The sequence below is a fragment of the Lissotriton helveticus genome, chromosome 1_1, assembly GCF_964261635.1.
Source record: "Lissotriton helveticus chromosome 1_1, aLisHel1.1, whole genome shotgun sequence".
Taxonomy (NCBI): domain Eukaryota; kingdom Metazoa; phylum Chordata; class Amphibia; order Caudata; family Salamandridae; genus Lissotriton; species Lissotriton helveticus.
In genome coordinates, this window is record NC_136057.1 from 1,895,637,762 (window position 1) to 1,895,658,535 (window position 20,774).

The window sequence follows — 20,774 nt, forward strand, 5'->3', positions numbered from 1 at the left end:
CCTCAAGCACAGGCTGCTGGGTAGAGTGGCTGGAAGCTGCTCCTCAATTCAGAATCTCCTAGGAGACAGTCAGGGTCAATCCACTCTCTGGCTTTCTGCAGGTAAGGGCATACACTTTGCCGTCTAACAATACTGCTTTTCCAACACTTAAACAACTCATGCTCCTAGATAAAAAAATAGTGTTACAATCCCTTTTCAAACACAGTTTAAACAACTACAAGCAGATTAATGCAGTCTCAAAGCACTCTCTGCTCTGTCTCTGAGTTATAATATGTGTGTTTCTTGAGGGGGGGAGGTGATTGATCTGGTTTCACTCACATGATTAGAGAAAAAGGGAGCTGGGGTTGTATTGCTTAACACACAAGTCTGAGCACAGATTTAGTGAGAAACTAAGAAACTAGGAGGGAAAATCAGGTAGTCACAGGCAATTGCAAAACAACAGATTTTGGACTACAAAGCCCACAATGCAACAGGTAAAATGAGACAGTCACGAGCAGGTAAAAACTGCAATTTTTAAACTGTAACAACCACAAACAAAACAGGTGAAAATGAAATGATGCAGACATAGGCAGGTAAAAACATACGTTTTTAAACTGTAACAACCATAAACAAAACAGGCGAAAATGAGGCAGTCACGGATAGAGGTAAATGGTTTTAAAATTTCAGGAAAGAGATAGCACAAAGTCTGCCTCTTTACCACCTCCCGGTCCGTAGTTCACTGCAATCTTGGGCACGGGGAAGGTGCAGCTTACAAAATGGAAGTGAATATTTGGGGGTTCGCCCAACAAACCCACGGGTATTCATGCGCTCTATAAGTATTTATAACATAGCAAAACATAATACAACTCTTAAAGATTATTGCTATTTGGCTTAACCTCTTGAAAATGTTCTAGACCAGGGGATTCAAATGGTGTTCCATGATCATAGGGTCGATTTCAGGTTTTAATGAAATCTACATAAGATAAACTTGCATATAGGCATTTACAGTGTGAATCACTTAGCAGTTACCTCGAGAATGTGGCTGGGTTGGGTCATACTGCATCAATAATGTTCCCCCCGATTTTAGGTATTTCTAGTTGTATAGTCCTGCAACAGTCAACATTCAAATCTATGAATTTGTTTTAAATTCTTTTATATCAACATTCATACCTTTAGGGTTGTCCTCTGTGTTCGTCACATTGCTGGGTTTCTTTGGTGATTTAGTCAATTGCTTCTTGGGTTTTTTACCACCTTTGGTAGGAGATGAGGGGTCCTCTGAATCTTCTGTATTTAAGAAATATGCAGAGTATAAGCTTCCACCATGCGTACAACATTACTACATCACTAGTGGATCAAACCTATTTATGTCACACAATGCCTATGTCAGAAGCACATCTACTGGAAGAGTAAACCGCATGTGCTTTCAAACAAGCATGGTCTTTATCAATTCTAACCACTCTCAGTGCCAAATTCAAAATGTGCTAAAAAGGCTTTGATGGCCACAGATACCTGATGGTTGTTTCCCTGTATTCGACACACTCCCAGGTTTCTTCTTTGGTGATGTAGTCAATTGTTTATTGGGAGTTTTCCCTCCTTTGGTATTAGATGATGGGTCCTCTGGATTTTCTGCATTGAAGAAACATATAGTATAAGTTCTAACTTCACACACAATACTAATTATAATTAAAAGCAGATCTTTTAGTACACAACCAAATGTGATGCATTACATGGTTTGCTTGCTCGGAGCTGAGGTATGGTTCTAGGCTTGGTTTGGGCTTGTGGCTTGATTGGCAAACCAGAAATAACTCACAAAAACATAAACTTTGCATATTCTATCCTCTCTCAGAATCTGCCCAACATCTGCCAGGCAAGTTTCACACTGGAGAGATAAAATTAACACAAATGTGTGTGGGACAAAATAGGAGTGAATTTTGCACCACCCTTATCTAAATCTAGGCCTGAATTTACTATGCATTTGTGCAAGCATTTGTGCTACACATTGTGGCGCAAATGGCAGCACCAATCAACTTTTGCGCCCAGTGACTACATTTTGCTGAAATTTGACAGAAGTACAGTGCACACATTGGTTTGCATCACGAAACACTAAACTCCCCATTATCAATGAAAAGGGGGCCTTATGGGGTGGGATCAGCTCAAACAACCATAGGTTTTCACACAACAACAAATCAGCTAAATATCATAGCCTGGCATTGCATGAAATCCTAATGCCAAATGAAACCTGGTGCAGACAGGGTGCTGTTTCTCTGCACAACATGCATAATGTACTACATTACACATTTTATGCGATTTACCCATGGGAGCTTGTCCTTGCTTATAATTTATACTGGATGATAAACCTCGAGTACAAGACTCAAGCAAGGTAGTGCTGGCTTGCATTTTTGCATTGTAGTTCAACACTTAAGCTCGATTCCGATCCCGTAAAAAGCGCTCTGAATCGTCGTACGGAGCATTTTTTTCCGTACGAATCGTACCCGTAACCGTCCCTGTACGAACGACGTAGTACGATCCACACCCGATGCAGCTATCCGTACGAATCGTACCAGGGACCGTACGAATGAAATTCCCGTACGAATCGCCCTCGGAAGCCGCTGTACACGACGTTTATACGGTTCGCGGCTGCTTTTTACGACCCGGCAAGTACGATCCGTGTTGTGTACGCTCCATACAACCCTTTTTCTACGGGAGCTGGAAACTGTCGTACAGTCAGAGTTCGCCCCGAAACAGGTACGGAATGGCTCCCCCGGGTACGGCACGTACACCCCATGATTGCAGGGGTACGGCACGTACCCCTGCGATCATGGGGGGTATGTGCCGTACACCCAGCGTACATGGGGTACGGCGCATACCCCATGTACGCTGGGTGTACGGCACGTACCCCATGTACGCTGGGTGTACGGCACGTACCCCCCATGATCGCAGGGGTACGGCACGTACCCCTGCGATCATGGGGTGTACGCGCCGTACGGTGTGTAGGTGATCGTGCGCTTTTCCGTACGAATCGCCCTTACCTGACGTGGACCGTACGAATTGCGTCCGGGTAGCCCGGTCGGGATCGTAATCGTCCGGTCGTACGGCGTCCGTACGAGTCGTACAGAAACGGCTCCGGATGCGAGTCATACGGACGGTGATTTTAACGGATCGGACTCGACCCCTATGTGTAAACAGCTTTTTTTCATCGATAAAACATCAACAGTGTGCTAGTCAGTGTCGCTGACATGTACAGAGGGGGGGAGGGGGCACAACAAAAAAATTATAAAATAAGCGTACTTTTCTTTCTTTGCTGCTGGCGATGTCCTCCTCCTTCCGGTGTCTCCTGTAAGCCCCGGTAGCAGGAACTTGCACTATCCAATCTGGTGCTGCTTTCACAGAATGAAAGCAGTGCCAGGATTGGATAGAGCAGCCTCTCTCAACACCCTTAACAGCATTGGAGGCCTGAGCTTTCTCTAACCCAGCTGTCTAAGACAGCTGGGTTAGAGAACTTTAAAATGCGCATGTCTGGCTGGCTGGTCCGAGCCGGCCGGCCAAAGAGACATGCACATTTTAAAGCTCATAGCTTTCTGCTACTGCCACTCTGTAGTGCTGGCCCCGCCCGTCCTAACACTTAGTTCAGGACGGGTGGATGAAAAATCAAACGGTAATAAAAAACTTTATTACTGTTTTTTATTTCAGCTCTGGGTCTTGTGGGGCGACGCTCCTCCGCTCAAGTGGAGGAGCTGCCCCTGGTGCTAGTCTTTGTGAATATGGTGCAGTGTAATTTTTTATCATCCATTCAGCGCTTCTTATTTTCAAGCAGCGCTACATAAAGTTTAATAAACATGAACCGTAGAGTGGTGATAGGAGTTTTATCAGATTTGGGACCACATGTACGTAGCTTTTTCTCGGTCAGGCCATTTGAGACAGTAACAAGCCTTTTTCTATTTACCAACCCTATTTGGTGATTTGGGTCCACATACACATAGTTTTCTTCCTATCGCAAATGGCCCGATTTGCAGAATCAGGCCTTTGCAACCAGAAAAATGCATTTTTCTATGTACCAAACCCATTTTGCGATTTGGTGACCTATTGCCAAATTACAAAATGGATTAGCGAATTGGTATTAGTAAGGGGTATGTTAAGGGCGTCCCTTCCTAATTGCAACTCACAAGGGTATGCAAGAATGTTTTGCAACTAGAATGCAGTTGCAAAACATTCACATTTTACTGCCAACTTCAAGTTGGTTGTAACGTATTCGCAATTGGGAAGGAGTTCCGAGGAGATCCCTTCCCCTTTGTGAATGCATGCGAAAACGTTTTTTAAGGGCAGGCATGCTTATTCTTAAAAAATGAAACTGAAACGCTTCATTTTTGTTTTTGAAACACAGCCCTTTTTTCTTTAAGGAAAACAGGCTGCATTAAAAAAAAGTTGCTTTATTAAAAAGCAAACCCAGACATGGTGATCTGCTGTCCCCAGCTGGTCACCATCCCTGTGTTTTAGCAATTCCCAATGAGTTGCACATTGCTACCTACCTGTTGAATGATATAGGTCAATTGCGACCCCATTAGGAATTGCTAAATGTGTCAAGGATTCAATAGTACATAGGCAATCACAAACAGTCTAAAACACACTGTTGTACATAGCTGTTTGCGATTTTATAATAGCGAATGGCAAACATTTGCTATTAGGAAATCGCAAACGGAAATATTAGTACATGTGTCCCATGGTTCTATTGGCCACATGCATCAAGCTTTTTTGCATTCGCAAACGGCGCGAATCGCAAAATTCGGCCGTTTGCGAATGCAAAAACCTTTTTTGGGATGCATCATTTTTTTTCATTTTTCGCAATTTAAGTTTTTTGTGATTTCTCAAATTGCGATAGCATTTAAGAAATCGCAAATTTTGCGATTTCTTAAATGCTATGCATGATTTTTTTAAATTTGCGAACTCGCAATTAGGAAGGGGAATTTACCATGAAGCAAGCCTTCATGGTAATTTGCGAAAATTTTCAAAAATGCAAAAAAATTCTTTTTTGAAACTTATATTTTACACACACACATGCCCTTGGGACATGTGTGTGAGTAAAATGTACTTACGTGACATTTCAGGGGTGCATGGGGGGGGTCCTTTGGACCCCCCTGCACCCTTGAAATTGCATTCTCATTTTGCGATTCCTTAATTGCGAATTCGCAAAATGAGAATGCCTTCCCATTGATTCCTATGGGCCTCTAGGCCCATAGGAATCAATGTAAAGCGATTCCTTATTTGCGATTCGCAATTAAGGAATCGCAAATAAAGAACATTAAGAAATCGCAAAAACGTTTGCGAATTCTTAATGCATAGGAATTTGCGATTCCTTAATTGCGATTCCTTAATGTTCCTTAAAATTCCTACAATGATGCATGTGGCTGTATATTTCACATGTTACGAGTGGATTCAAATTTAAACAACACCAAAACATTTGCAAAATGTTTCTAGATCCAAATATGTCGGAATCTGTGCTAGCAAATCACAGGGGTTTCGTCATAATGTTTTTTTCATAAAGGTTTCTTCACTGTGTGAATGAGTCATATGAATCAAATGAACGGGCACAAAAATTGGTCGCAAATTGCGCACTGATTTTTTGCGACCAATCTTTAAATATGCAATGTGACCTGTATACTAATAGGCCGCATTGCAAAATGTCCCATTGTAGTGGGTCATAGACCGTCCTGCATAATTAATATTATTAGGTAGCTTGGTATTTGCAGCCCCCTGTGACTGGCTTAGAACACAGGCATGGCTAGATGCAGAGAACAACAGATCAAGATCCATGAGTTTGCATTCCAAAGCCGAAACAGTTTTTTAAACTTTCTAACTGCAGTTCAGAGTAGATCATAAAACTCATTTTGCGATCCAGAAAGGCTTTTCCAACTCCCCAAAATGGGTGTAGTAAATATCAAAAGTTCTTTTGCAGTCGCAAGCCCCGTGATTTTGCGAACTGCTGACTTTGTGGCCGTGAATGAGCTTTGTACATCGGCTCATTATCCCATGGAGGCTCAGTACCAAACAGGAACAATGCTTAAACATGCCCATCTTTTTCTTTATATTCTTTGGGGACTCCCCAGTTCAAAAATATGTTTCTTCAGGATTATTTGATATCATGTTTCTAGTTTGCTAAGAGGTCCAGGACTACTTTGAGTGGCAACTTTAGACTTCTAGATAACCCCAGTTTCACTGGACTTTACTCTGTACCCAATCTTTTTATTTTTCCTTCTTATTGAGCAGAATCACAGATCAATTACATGCAAAAAACATACCATAAAAATTGTATAGAAAATACAATTGAAATTAGCGAGAATATATATAAATAGACGAATCATCACATAGTTTAGGATAATCGACCTATTGAAAAAAGTAATGGTGAGATGTATAGTAAATATCAATAGTGACCGTGTGCTGTTTTAGGTCTCTTTCTCCAAAATGGCTTTGTTTATACAGTGATGTAAAAAGTTGTACCGTAGAGCTATACTAGCAGCCATTAATAAAGTGTAATTGTGCCACACTAAACCCCCGCCGCCTTTACAAATACTTCATCCCTTCAACAATTACCAGTGGATATTATAATCATTCTAACGGCAATAAGTACAAAAAGCAAGCTGCTCAGGCCATCTCGATCCTTCATGCCCCTGTTGTGAGCAAAAAGCATCCTTACCCCCTAGGGTGTAGCTTTAAACCAATGACAAACGGCTAAATAAAAGACATGGCTTGGTAGTTCGGACTGGACTGTTCCCATGAGGCACAGGGTCAGAGCTGATTTGCATATAGCCAGTGTCTAACCCAGGGTGGTGTGGAGTGCAAAAAAACGATGGATTTAGGCCCAGATCCTTGTACTGGGGTGAATGTATGACATTGTTCTACATTCTGTCCATCAACTGTGTGTTTTGCAATTTCACCCTGAGTGTGCTGGGGATGCTCAGACGTGAGTCCCAGGCTCTCCACACCACTGGAGTCAAGCTATCCAGGCTGATGAAGGCTGATAGCCAGAAACCGGTCCTTGGATGCTTGATTCCGGTCTGGGAAAGACATGGCTTGGTAGTTCGGACTGGACTGTTCCCATGAGGCACAGGGTCAGAGCTGATTTGCATATAGCCAGTGTCTAACCCAGGGTGGTGTGGAGTGCAAAAAAACGATGGATTTAGGCCCAGATTCTTGTACTGGGGTGAATGTATGACATTGTTCTACATTCTGTCCATCAACTGTGTTTTTTGCAATTTCACCCTGAGTGTGCTGGGGATGCTCAGACGTGAGTCCCAGGCTAACCGGTCCTTGGATGCTTGATTCCGGTCTGGGAAAGACATGGCTTGGTAGTTCGGACTGGACTGTTCCCATGAGGCACAGGGTCAGAGCTGATTTGCATATAGCCAGTGTCTAACCCAGGGTGGTGTGGAGTGCAAAAAAACGATGGATTTAGGCCCAGATCCTTGTACTGGGGTAAATGTATGACATTGTTCTACATTCTGTCCATCAACTGTGTTTTTTGCAATTTCACCCTGAGTGTGCTGGGGATGCTGAGACGTGAGTCCCAGGCTCTCCACACCACTGGAGTCAAGCTATCCAGGCTGATGAAGGCTGATAGCCAGAAACCGGTCCTTGGATGCTTGATTCCGGTCTGGGAAAGACATGGCTTGGTAGTTCGGACTGGACTGTTCCCATGAGGCACAGGGTCAGAGCTGATTTGCATATAGCCAGTGTCTAACCCAGGGTGGTGTGGAGTGCAAAAAAACGATGGATTTAGGCCCAGATCCTTGTACTGGGGTGAATGTATGACATTGTTCTACATTCTGTCCATCAACTGTGTTTTTTGCAATTTCACCCCAAACGGCTAAATAACACACTCTACATATGTCATGCATAGTACAAGAATTGAGAATCCCCAATATCTACAGCTAGCCCTTATGGAGCCACTAGTGGCGCTCTTGCTGAGTTGGGGGCTCAACTCTTCTAGAGTATCCATAAACTCCCTTCATGCATTACATCTTTTTAAACTCCTCACCCGTTTTGCATATGCCTCCTCAAGTTTTTTCATTCTAAGCACTTTATTAAACAACTCCTGTTATAATGGAACCCCAGATGATTTCCAGTTCTGTAAAATCAATGGGCGAGCAGTTAAAGAGACTATCTAAACACCTGTCCGCACTTTGCAATACCAGAGCCCAGACTCTAACTAACAAACCCCAAAAATGCCACACCTGTCTACGGCCTCCGGGACTGTATTAGTCTGGAGGCCAAGACTAAGAGAAACAAAGACCTTTTCCCAAAACTGTTCCAGCCTCTGGCAAGTAAAAATAATATGTAGCCAACCTCCCATCCCCTATTGCTTACAGTGCAATAAACGATCTTCAACCGCCGGATACATTCTGTGGAGGGTTGCAGGAGTGTAATAAGCCATCCAGAGAGATAGGAAGGACATTCTCTTAAAATTTGCTGCCCTTAGAGCCTTATGACCTAACTTCGAAATAGACTGCCAATCCTCCTCCGAAAAAGTGCATTGTGAGGACAGGATGATTTTTCCTAAAAAACATTCCACCTGATGCCTGCCCCCCTGATCATGTAGTAATCTAAACAAAAATTCCAATTCCCTTGAGTTTCGACCATAAAAGTCATTGAACAAAATGGATTTTTCAAAAGAAGGGTAATCTGCTGAAACCCCAGAAAGAACAACTTGCAGCAATCACCACACCAAGCCTGCATTCTTGCAGGGAATACACTTACCCCTCAACGAGAAGTGGCCCAATTCTTCAAAGCCATTTGGATTCCAAAATCTTATCTGACTTTGTGATATTATCAAGCCGTCGTATTTTCACTCCTGTTATGTAAAATACTCAAAGCCTACTGGAATGCATTTAGATAGATAAAACAATTGAAGTTGGGCACTCATTTCTTGTATCACCTTGTATCTTGTTTTCTTTGGGAGTTTTACTGCTTTATTAAAAACCGGCACTAGTGATTCAGCTTCCTGGCAAATTTTGTCTATAAAGAAATAGATCGACCGTCCTCTTACCATCTATTGATCTTCTTAGTGCATCTAAAAAAGCTGCTTCCTAATATGTCTGCACATGGGGTAATGCCAACCCCCGTGACTAGTATCTAATTGGAGTACAGAGAGTTTTACCCTTGAAGCAATCTTATTCCATATAAAGTGGCTAAAAAATGCTTCCAATTCCATGAAAGTGTTCTTATTAACTTTTATAAGGGCATTTGAAAAAATAAATAACAGCAGAGGTAGAATAGACCTTTTAATAAGAGCTACTCTACCCACTAATGTAAGGGGAAGGAGGGCCCATATTTCCAGCAATCCCTTGATCTTCTTGAGCATTACTGCATAGTTCAATTGAAAGAGCTGGGAGTGGTAATTTGTTGAGGAGATCCCCAGATATTGAATCAGCTTTTGCAAGCTGGCCTGATGCTGCAAACAAGGAGTTTTGTACCGCTTTGTTCGCCATAAGTTGGCAGGGTAGGCGCAGACGTGAGTCCCTTGCTCACTTTGCCACTGGATTCAAGCGAGCCTGGCTGAAGACGGCTGAAATGCCAGAAACCGGTCCTAGGAAGCTTGTTTCCGGTCCAGGGAAGGCATGGCTTGGCAGTTTGGGCTGGACTGTTCCCATGAGGCACAGGGTCAGACTGATTTGCATATGGCCATGTCTGAACTGGGGTGGCAGAGTGGGCTAAAGAACGGTGATGGATTAAACCCAGATCTTTTGACTGGGTGTGAGTGTTTGATTGGTTCAGATGCTCCGTCCATCACCACCCCCTTTTGTACCGCTTTGTTCGCCATAAGTTGGCTGGGTATGCTCAGACGTGAGTCCCTTGCTAACTTTGTCACTGGATTCAAGCAAGCCTGGCTGAAGACGGCTGAAATGACAGAAACCAGTCCTAGGAAGCTTGTTTCCGGTCCAGGGAAGGCATGGCTTGGCAGTTCGGGCTGGACTGTTCCCATGAGGCACAGGGTCAGACTCATTTGCATATGGCCATGTCTGAACTGGGGTGGCAGAGTGGGCTAAAGAACCGTGATGGATTAAACCCAGATCTTTTGACTGGGTGTGAGTGTTTGATTGGTTCAGGCGCTCCGTCCATCGCCAACCCCTTTTGTACCGCTTTGTTCACCATAAGTTGGCAGGGTATGCTCAGGCGTGAGTCCCTTGCTCACTTTGCCACTGGATTCAAGCAAGCCTGGCTGAAGATGGCTGAAATGCCAGAAACCGGTCCTAGGAAGCCTGTTTCCGGTCCAGGGAAGGCATGGCTTGGCAGTTCGGGCTGGACTGTTCCCATGAGACACAGGGTCAGACTGATTTGCATATGGCCATGTCTGAACTGGGGTGGCAGAGTGGGCTAAAGAACGGTGATGGATTAAACCCAGATCTTTTGACTGGGTGTGAGAGTTTGATTGGTTCAGATACTCCATCCATCACCACCCCCTTTTGTACCGCTTTGTTCGCCATAAGTTGGCAGGGTAAGCTCAGACGTGAGTCCCTTGCTCACTTTGCCACTGGATTCAAGCAAGCCTGGCTGAATACGGCTGAAATGCCAGAAACCGGTTCTAGGAAGCTTGTTTCCGGTCCAGGGAAGGCATGGCTTGGCAGTTCGGGCTGGACTGTTCCCATGAGGCACAGGGTCAGACTGATTTGCATATGGCCATGTCTGAACTGGGGTGACAGAGTGGGCTAAAGAACGGTGATGGATTAAGCCCAGATATTTTGACTGGGTGTGAGTGTTTGATTTGTTCAGATGCTCCGTCCATCACCACCCCCTCTTGTACCGCTTTGTTCGCCATAAGTTGGCAGGGTATGCTCAGACGTGAGTCCCTTGCTCACTTTGCCACTGGATTCAAGCAAGCCTGGCTGAAGACGTCTGTAATGAAAGAAACCGGTCCTTGGAAGCTTGTTTCCGGTCCAGGGAAGGCATGGCTTGGCAGTTCGGGCTGGACTGTTCCCATGAGGCACAGGGTCAGACTGATTAGCATATGGCCATGTCTGAACTGGGGTGACAGAGTGGGCTAAAGAACGGTGATGGATTAAGCCCAGATCTTTTGACTGGGTGTGAGTGTTTGATTTGTTCAGATGCTCCGTCCATCACCACCCCCTTTTGTACCGCAAACAAGGAGTGTAATCACTAGCTAAGGAATTAAAAAGAAGCAATTCAGTTGTATTCTGATGGATTTAATACCCCCAATCCTTTAATACCACTCAAACATAATATCATCTGCATACCTTTTTAATTTAGGCATCCCCATTACTGGGGCCTCATTACCCTCATTCTCCCAAAGCCTAGATGCCAGGGGCTTAATGAAAAACCAAAAAAAAATGGGGACAGAGGACACCCCTGATGTGTTCTCCTATTGGAATTTACTACTCCTGAAAAATTAGAATTCACGATAACCTTCGATTGTGTCCCTTAATACAGATCCTGCAGCATTGAAATGAATACGGCAGGAAAGCCAAACCTCGCCAGACCACAAAAAGAGCATCCCACTAAACCAGGCTGAATACTTTCTCTGCATCAACCATTATTATAACTGCATGATTCTGATTAACAGTAAAGTAGTTCAGCGCATGTATTAGGAAGCTCGTGTTTTCCGACATCACCCAACCCCCCACAAGCCCTGTCTGTTCATTATGTATTGAAGCCTGGGCTGTTGGGGTAATACGAATGGCACATATTTTCCTTAAAAGCTTATAATCCATGTTCAATAAGCGAATTTGTCTGTAGGAATTGACATCTCTTGGGTTCTTATCCTTCTTTAAGAAGCTAACAACCATGAGCTCCTTAAAGGATGAGGGAACTTCCCCACCCTCTTTCACAAAATTGGGTATAAGTTCTCTTGCGAATACTTAAAAAAACTCAAACAGAAATCCATCATTGCTGCATGCCTTGTTTCCCAGCATTGTGGCAAGAGCTTCCAGAACTTCTACCACAGATATATTAGAGGCCATAATTTCACCCTGGGAAATTGTGAGCTGCGGAAGCCATATGGACTGAAAATATTCAGATATATTGGCCTGCAAGATTGTATATTTACTTTCATACAGGACCTTATAGTGCTGCAGGAAAACTTGGGACACTCCAGCCTTATCTTCTGTATCTGACTAACCAACACAGCATCTCGCTTAACTCACGTTGACCATGTGAGAAATTTCCTACTTATCCCGTTTTCCTCAAAATTGGGTGTAAATTCTCTTGCGAATACTTAAAAAAACTCGAACAGAAATCCATCATTGCTGCTTGCCTTCCTTCTCTGCATTGTTGCAAGGGCTTCCTGAAGTTCTACCACAGATATATTAGAGGCCATACTTTCACCCTGGGAAATTGCGAGCTGCGGAAGCCCGATGGACTGAAAATATTCAGATATATTGGCCTGCAAGATCGTATATTTACTTTCATACAGGACCTTAAAGTGCAGCAGGAAAACGTGGGACACTCCAGCCTTATCAAGGACCAGTTCCCTTGTATCTGTCTTCTGTATCTGACTAAAAGACACAGCATCACGCTTAACTCGCGTTGACCATGCAAGAAATGTCCCAGTCATCTGGCTTTCCTCAAATACCCACAGCTGAAAGACCCTCGAGCTATTAATTTCTTCTATGATGAAGAATTCCCTTAAGTCAAGCTTTCCTTTACCCAGATGGACCTCTATGTGGGAATGCCATCCTGAGACCTATTTGTCGCCTGAAGAGCAGCATCTACTGCTGATTGAAGCTCAGGGATCCACTCTGCCTGCACTTTTGCCTGCTGCGCCTTAGAAGCAATAATCTGACCCGAACAGTAGCCTTAAAGGAGTCCCAAACCGAGAATAATAATGCCATACTCCTATTCAAAGAAAAAAAAATCTTGAATGAAAGTTCTCATATCTTTTTGCCATTCTTGGTTAGTAAGACGGTTCCAATCCAGCTGCCACCTGGGCCTTTCCCCTCTGGTTGTATCAAAATCGAGTGTGATGATGACCAGGGAATGATCAGAAAATTAGTTCGCCCAAATATCTGAGCTGACCCATTGAAGCGAGTGGGAAATGATTAAATAATCAAGATGGGGGAACGGCCAAGTGGGCGATCAGGTTGGCCACACGGCATTGAAGCCTTGCCGAGAACAGCCTGTAATATTTGCAGTTGAGCAACCCTTCCCTCCAAATGGGCACGCCCTGCCTGCTAGACCCTGCCTGCCCCTGCTGAGGGTGGAGATTGCAAGGGTTGGGGCTGGCTGTGGTTCCATTACAACATTCTCTTTGGCGTGCTGCATGCCACTGCTTGAAACTGCCCTCGGAGGCCCTGCAGGGCCAGGGCCCGTGGGCAGGCCTGAGGGCAGGGCCACGGTGTACTTGGTGTCCCGAAGCCAGGGATTACAGCGAGGAAGCACCGGACGAGACCTTATCTGCTGTGGTGGCCCAGGTTGGGACCTGACTGCGGCATAGTGGACCGAGCCACTGCGAGCGCACACCCGGTTTGTAGTATGGAGGATTCTGGCCCGCAGCCACTGTTTGGGCTGCTCAGGGGTATTGTGCTGCCGGGTATGCCAGCCAGCCCCAATTGGCGCAGTGGCCTGTTGGAGTCGCTCTGGACCCTCAGGTAAGACTCTCATTGACCCCTAGCCGGGAGGTGACTCCACATAGGGACGGAGACCGACTGAGTCTGCATTTGTGGTGGCAAAGAAATATGCTACAGTGGACGATACCTCCTAGCTGCATAGGGATCTAAGGCCTCCTCTCTCTGCCCCCATTTGCTTGGTCTGGTGGCCTTGCTGGCTAGCCCTAATGCTGTGACTACTGGCGCCTGCGAGCAGATTTCCTTTCCCTTTGCTTTCTTGCCTGTCTGATGGATTGCGGAAGGTCCCAGACTATATCATGGGGTGAGCTGGGAGACCTAACCGTGTGCCTCTGGAGCGGAGATACTTTTCTCCTATTCCTCTCTTACATCTGGTGGTGCAGACAGACCAGAAAACTCTCTACACTGTGGTTCACCCCTTGTGGAGTGCTCCCTACTGCGCTGTTTGTGGCATAGTTCTATACTGACTCTGAGTGCTCTTTCTTTCTACTGAATCAGGCACTACCCAGGTCATTGATTGGTGCTTCTTCTCCTGCCAATGCTGTGCCTGCTGTCGTGCTGGTTCTCCTATTCATAAGTGCACTTGGCTGCTTTTCTACACACTGCCTACTATTACAGCTGGTTCCGGAGCTCATTTCTTGGAAATACAAAAGCTTGTACTCCAATGGGATGTGGTGATCCCAAGCAGAAACAACTTACCTTCGAATCGGCTAGGACCCCACGCCGCCAACGGTCATCCACTGATTCCACTAGTGCCTCGGAGCATACAATAGCTGACCCTCTGTAAGATGGCACAGCCACAATTATGTCCGAACTTCGAGCCGGCTTTACATCTATAGACTCCAAAGTTTGCATCCTAACACTCTGTTTTGATGCCATGTTCGGGCAGCTCAACTGTTATAATGTGAGGCTCTATGGTGTGGAGCACAGACTTTTGGAGATCTAGGACGGCAATGCTGACACAATGAAGTGCCTGGAGCAAGTAGAGTGCATCTTCAAGACTACTGCAGCCAAGAACAGAGACTTGGAGGCGAGATCCCGTTGTAAAAATATTCGTATAGCTGGTATATCAGGATTTACCAACACAAATGTCTTTGTGGAACATCTCTTACAAGAGCTTTTCGACAGGAAGCACTGATAATTTTGCGTTTGAATGAGCGCACTGCATACTCGATCCCCTGCCAGTTCCGGGAGCACCACCATGACAAATTATTGCCAGACTCCTCAATTTTAGAGACCCCAACACTGCTCTCTGAATTGCTCAGGACAAGGGTTCGCAGTAATACCAGGGTTCTCAAATTTCACTATATCCCTCCTACCCCGTTGGTTACAAGAGCCACATTGCAAATGTACAGACTTTAAACGCACCCTCCAAAAGATGGGATTAAAATACGGGATGCTCTATCCTGCATGCCTCTGGGAGGAACTTGATGGCTGGCATCATATTTTCAGCACCCCTGAGGATTCTGAACGATTCTGCATGAAGCACCCTACTGGTGACTCCCCACCTAGCACTAGTCTGGGTGCTGTGGCTGCTGCAGGCCTTGCGCTCGCCTCCCCCAGAACTCATTCATCGTATATTGCTCTATACACTTTGATACTTGGTGAATGTAGTCACCTTCAGCTTGTTATATGTTATGTGATGCCTCTGCAGGCCCAGACCGATTGTTTATACAGTGAATTGTATTGTGCCATGTTATTCTTTCTTCTTTTGCTCAATTGCTCAATGACATTTGCCAATTTTCGATTATTGTCCCTTCTGGGCTTTGCTAATTCAGGTGTTGTCCCTGTATATGGTTTATACCACTATGTTTATGTTTTTGTTCTCTTTTTGGGTTATTTGGGTCTCCAGCCTTCTTTTTGGTTGGAGTAGGAGGGGGGTCTATTGTTTGTCAGTTTACATTTTCTTGTTTTGAAGCCTTGCTGTTGCTGTGGTACGCATTAAGTCTACCCCTATGAGTTTTATTCATGTGTAATTCTGTTTTTCAACATTATGCCATCAGCCATTAGTAGAGACACAGTGTCATCACTCTCTTGCATGACATGGAATATTAGAGGTTTCAACAATCCCCTAAAAGGGAAACAGGTCCTCGAATATTTACATCACCATGGACTTCAGGTGTCCTTTCTCCAAGAGATGCATTTGGCTCCTGGACTAGACAGTAGGTTTGCATGCTCCTGGGGCACGCATCACTATTTCTCTCACTATAGTTTCTATTCACAATGGGTATGCATTTTGATACATAGTGGTGTACCCTTCCAATTGATGCAAACTACCTCAGACCCTGCTGGTTGATACTTATTTGTGAAGGGGCAGTTGGCGGGTCGAACAGTGTTACTAGTCAACATATATGCACCAAACACCAACTCCCAGGAGTTCTTTGCTGATTTATCTTCCCAAATTGATCAGTACCAGACTGATTATATTATATTGGGAGGTGATCTGAACCTTACTCAGCAACCAGAACTTGATTGCATTGGCTCTACAGCTATTTTTAAACCCCACTCTTTATGGACCTTCTTGATAAATTTCATTTGACGGATTCATGAGGTCATACATTTCCAAAGCGATGTGAGTATACTTTTTACTCTGCCCGTAGCATGTGTGGACTCGCATTGATCATTGGGATATGATGCATGGTGCTCTCTCATGGTTACACAACTATTGTGCACGTCCCCCGTAAGCTGTCGGATTATGCTCCTTTGTTACTCATGTTACACATACCTGTACAGGTTCCTATGGTCCAACAGTGGCAATTTCCCTCTACTGCACTATTTGGTAAAATCTTTCGTTCTGAAGTTCGAGAGACCATTATTGAATTTAATGTTGGTTCTTTTGAGAGCCTCTCTACTCTATGGAAGGCATTTCAGGCCTTTGCGAGGGGAGCGTGTCTTTCGAAGCAAGCAGGGGTGTTTCGTGCTATCCAGAGCGACCTAACTAAGATGGAGGACAAGCTCCGGGTGCCAGACTCTACCGATGGGGGAGTCTCACAAGCCCGTCTGATCCACGATAGCTCCAAATTAGTGCATTAGTTCCAGGACCTCCACCGACACAAACTAGCCTTCCTGGGAAACAACCATTATAACGCAGTCATTACAACTTGCTACCTTTACCATGCAGCTGTTACAATGCAACAACCTTTACATCACAAATCATGCCATTACAACGCATGTCACTACAACGCATGCCATTACAACGCATACCATTACAACGCATGACATTACAACACATTATAGGGTAAGTAATGGGGATTTTTTTGTTTTAGGGTGGGTAAGGATTTTGGGGTGCATGGGGATAGTATTTTTAACCCTATACTATCCAAAACTTACCCTACTGTTGCACTCGCTGCAGTGGGAATCATAATTTTTACCCCTACACTATCCAACACTTACCCTACTGTTGCACTCACTGGAGTGGGAATAGTAATTTTTACCCCTATACTATCCAACACTTACCCCACTGTTGCCCCAAAAGTATTATGCATTCTAATGGTATGCGTTGTAATGGTATGCGTTGTAATGGTAGTTTCTAAAAATGCGTTGTTATGGCATGCATTGTAAAATCATGCGTTGTAATGGTAGTTGCAATGTAAAAACTGCATTGTAAAGGCCTGTGTTGTAATTGTTTGCATAGTAAAGTCATATATTCAACCTTCCTGGAAAAATACGCAAGGGTGTGTCGGTATGGTGAGGGTGAAGGCCCCGGCTGAATGCTGGCTTGCTTGCTTCATCCCCCATATCAGGCCACATATGTCACTCGTCTGTGGCGACCGGATGGCATTGACGTTACTAATGATGCCGCCATTCTGGCAGATTTTACCGATTACTATAAGGCACTTTACACATCTTGCCCTGGCGCCTGTGAAGAGATTCTACCCAACTATTTTTCTCAAATTGCTATTTTGTGCTTTGAGGCCGGCCATCGACAATTCCTTGCCACACCCATTACGTGTGAGGAAGCCTCACAGGCCATAGAAGACCTGAATGGATCTACAGCCCCCAGGTCCGATGGGTACACTGGCGAATTTTGCAAAGCTTATAAACCGCTACTGGCCCCACATTTATTAAATATGTATGCTAAATCTCTTGAATGTAGCTCTCTCTCCTCTACACTACGAGAGGTGTCATTACAGTCTTACTTAAGCCGAACGAGCTTCTTTTACACTGCTCTTCGCACAGTCCAGTAACCCTTATAAATTTCAACACTAAAATACTGGCTAAAGTTTTAGCTACCCGCCTTTTTCTATTGATGGTTCGTATAATTTCCCTCATGCAATCGGGCTTTGTACTACACCGTTCCACCTCAATCAATCTTAGCACTTTATTTCCAGTGATCAACCAACTCTCTCCCACTGTCCCTGCGGAAGTTGCGCTATTAGATGCCAAAAAGGCACACGATTCACTCCAATGGTCCTTCCTCCATGCCACACTGACAAAACTGGGCATGCCTAATTCCTTTCGTAAATTAATTTGCAAACTTTACCAAGATCCATTGGCCCAGCTACTCCTTAATGGTACACTCACAGAACCCTTCTCTTTGACACGTGGTACCCGACAGTGTTGCCCACTCTTCTCTTCTCTTATTTATAATTGCCATGGACCCTTTAGTTTGCCATCTAGAGAAAAAAACATCTACTTATGGGCCTTAGATTTCAACATGGGCATTATTAGCTTCTCTTTATGCTGACGATATTATGTTGTTTGGCCGTGACCCTACAATCAATTTACCTCCACTTATGAGCGAGGTGCAGCGATTTGGGGTTTTCTCTGGTTTACATATGAACTGGAGCAAGTCCGAGTTATTCCCACTTACGGATGCCACAGTGCCTTGCAACCTTGATTTCTCCCTGACGTGATGCACAGATTCCACCAAGTAATTGGGCATTTTATCTATCACATCTATGGGCCTGCTGTAGCGAAACTTGAAACGCAGGTGGCAAAATGGATTGAACTCAAGCCGGACACTCCTGGCTGGGCATATAGCTATCATAAAATGGTTGTGTTGCCCCGCTTTCTTTCTTTCTTTTTAATATTCCCATTGCGATCAGCAACAGTTCTTTCACCTCTCTGCAAGGGTTGCTCATTCGGCTTGTATGGGCCGGCTCCCGGCCTCGCATTAGCCGGGAAGTCCTTACACTCCCCTATGATCGTGGCGGATTTGGAATCCCTGACCTCCAACTTTATTTCTACGTAGCCCAAGTGCATTCCGCTTACTACTGGTATCACCCAGATACCTGGTTGCCATTCCTTAAACCCGAAAGGGCACAACTACCACATCTTCCACTTGCTACCATACTGCCCAAGGGGCTCCCCCGTAATCCCACTACAATACAGACCCTTGCTACTACATGCTAGGCATGGTTTCAATTTTTCCGCTACCTTGGTGGAGTTGCTCTCTATTCCCCACACATCCCACTTAAAGACAACCCTTGGCTTCCACTCACTCATGAGCAAATTGTACAGGTCACTGTCAGTGCCCATGACTTGTGGTCGGCCTGTTTATAGATGGTATGCTGAAGCCCAGTTCTACAATGGGCAAGGATGGACAATCATTCACTATGGACAGATTCACATTTTATCATAGAACACAATACATGCAGTGCTGCCTACTTACCCAACTGAACCTAAAGATGTCCCGCCTCTTACATTAATGATTGCATCTCCAGACAGTGGTGACTTGGTCTCTAAACTATACCATACTTCCCTACAGCTGAAACCTGCTATAGCAGAGGAAGCCATGGCTGCATATGACCACGATCTGGGTGCCCTATTTTGCACAACATCTGGTATTATTGCTCTATGCAGACCAAACTCGTTTCAGGTAATCACCAACATTAGATATGGCATTATAACTATCTCCACAGAGCTTACGCTACCCCAGGCGTGCTGGCGAAATTTGATCACACTAGATCCCATAAGTGCCCAAAATGTCAGCTAGATCATGCAGACTTTTTCCATCTGACATGGACTTGCATGAAGATAGCATCCTTTTGGAAGGATATCTTCTCCACTCTGTCTCTTATGATCGAGCAACCACTCTCTGCTGACCGTCTTGTGGCTTAATTTGGGTATGTTAAGCCACTACCACTGGGACTATGACGTTTTACTGGTATTGCTCTACTATTTGCCAAACAACAAATCTCCCTACATTGGGGAACTTGTACCCTCCCCACAGTAGCAGCCTGACTGAAAGACTTGTCCTTCTGTTAAACTCATTCTGAATTGTATGCTTCTCTGCAGCCCCTCACATCCAGGCCTAAAGATATTTGGAAACCACTGCGACATTATTTGTTATCTATAGTTGACTCAGCAGATGATGAAACAACAGATTAACTACACATCCTTTTTTATTATTTATATTATTTGTCATCTCTTTGTATTGCTCCATTGTGCCGAAGGTTCTGGTTTTTTATTTTTTATCTATTTTGAGATATGTCATGTCTTTTACAGTTTTTTTCTTGTCATAAATGTCTCTTGTTTACCATACATATCCTTTTTTCTTTTGCTGGGTAACCTGCTGAACCACATATAAATTCAAGCAGAAACAATGTTCACAAGGAACTCATTTAATTCAATTGATAAACTTTTATGCAAGGGGTTACATGTCTTGCGTAATTTATGTCTTGTGTGATTTAAGAAGAAGAAATCATATAATAAACGATCAAACCATATACCATTTATGTAGTATCGCTTTGAAAGCAACCCACAGAAAACACTATTTTTGCTATACCAACTTCAGCCGAAGTGAGTGTTATTTATTTTGCATAGACAGTGTCCTCAGAGTCAAACAACATATAAATAAGTTCCGATGTGTATTTACACTATATACATTTTCACATTTGGACGTGATTTTGCAACTCCAGTGAAGTGACCATAACCAAAACAGTGCAATATATGTGGTGCTAGTGAAGAAGGAAGCAATTGGTTATTGCAATTTGAAGGGGAGCGCTTTGGATACCTGATAAAATCATTTGTTCGTAGAACTTTTCTAGTTTGCTGGGGCTCTCCCTTTATAGTTGTCAACGACGTTTCGACCCTCTCGTGGTACGGGGTCTCTTCAGGATAGGGATTCTGGGGACCAATGGCACTGTAAAAGTGCCAGAGATGGAATAGGAACAGTTTTCTTATTGCAGTTCAGAGTAACTTCCTGGTTGTAGCCAATGGCAAATTGATTCCCTTTAGTTGAAAGGCCTCTGTATGTATTCAGGCAGTGTTCTATAACAGAGT

General features: G+C 44.3%; 1 protein-coding gene across 6 annotated transcripts in view; it reads right to left on the minus strand.

Moving 5' to 3' along the window:
* Positions 1-20,774, minus strand: part of PRG4 (proteoglycan 4) — a 415,676-nt gene that overhangs the window by 210,584 nt on the left and 184,318 nt on the right. For all 6 annotated transcript variants that reach the window (XM_078642714.1, XM_078642681.1, XM_078642696.1 and 3 more), the window contains 2 exons: positions 1,489-1,605; positions 1,150-1,263 (listed from right to left, as the gene is read on the minus strand). In XM_078642714.1, coding sequence (XP_078498840.1) covers positions 1,150-1,263; positions 1,489-1,605 — 231 coding nt within the window. The remainder of the gene's footprint in view (positions 1-1,149; positions 1,264-1,488; positions 1,606-20,774) is intronic.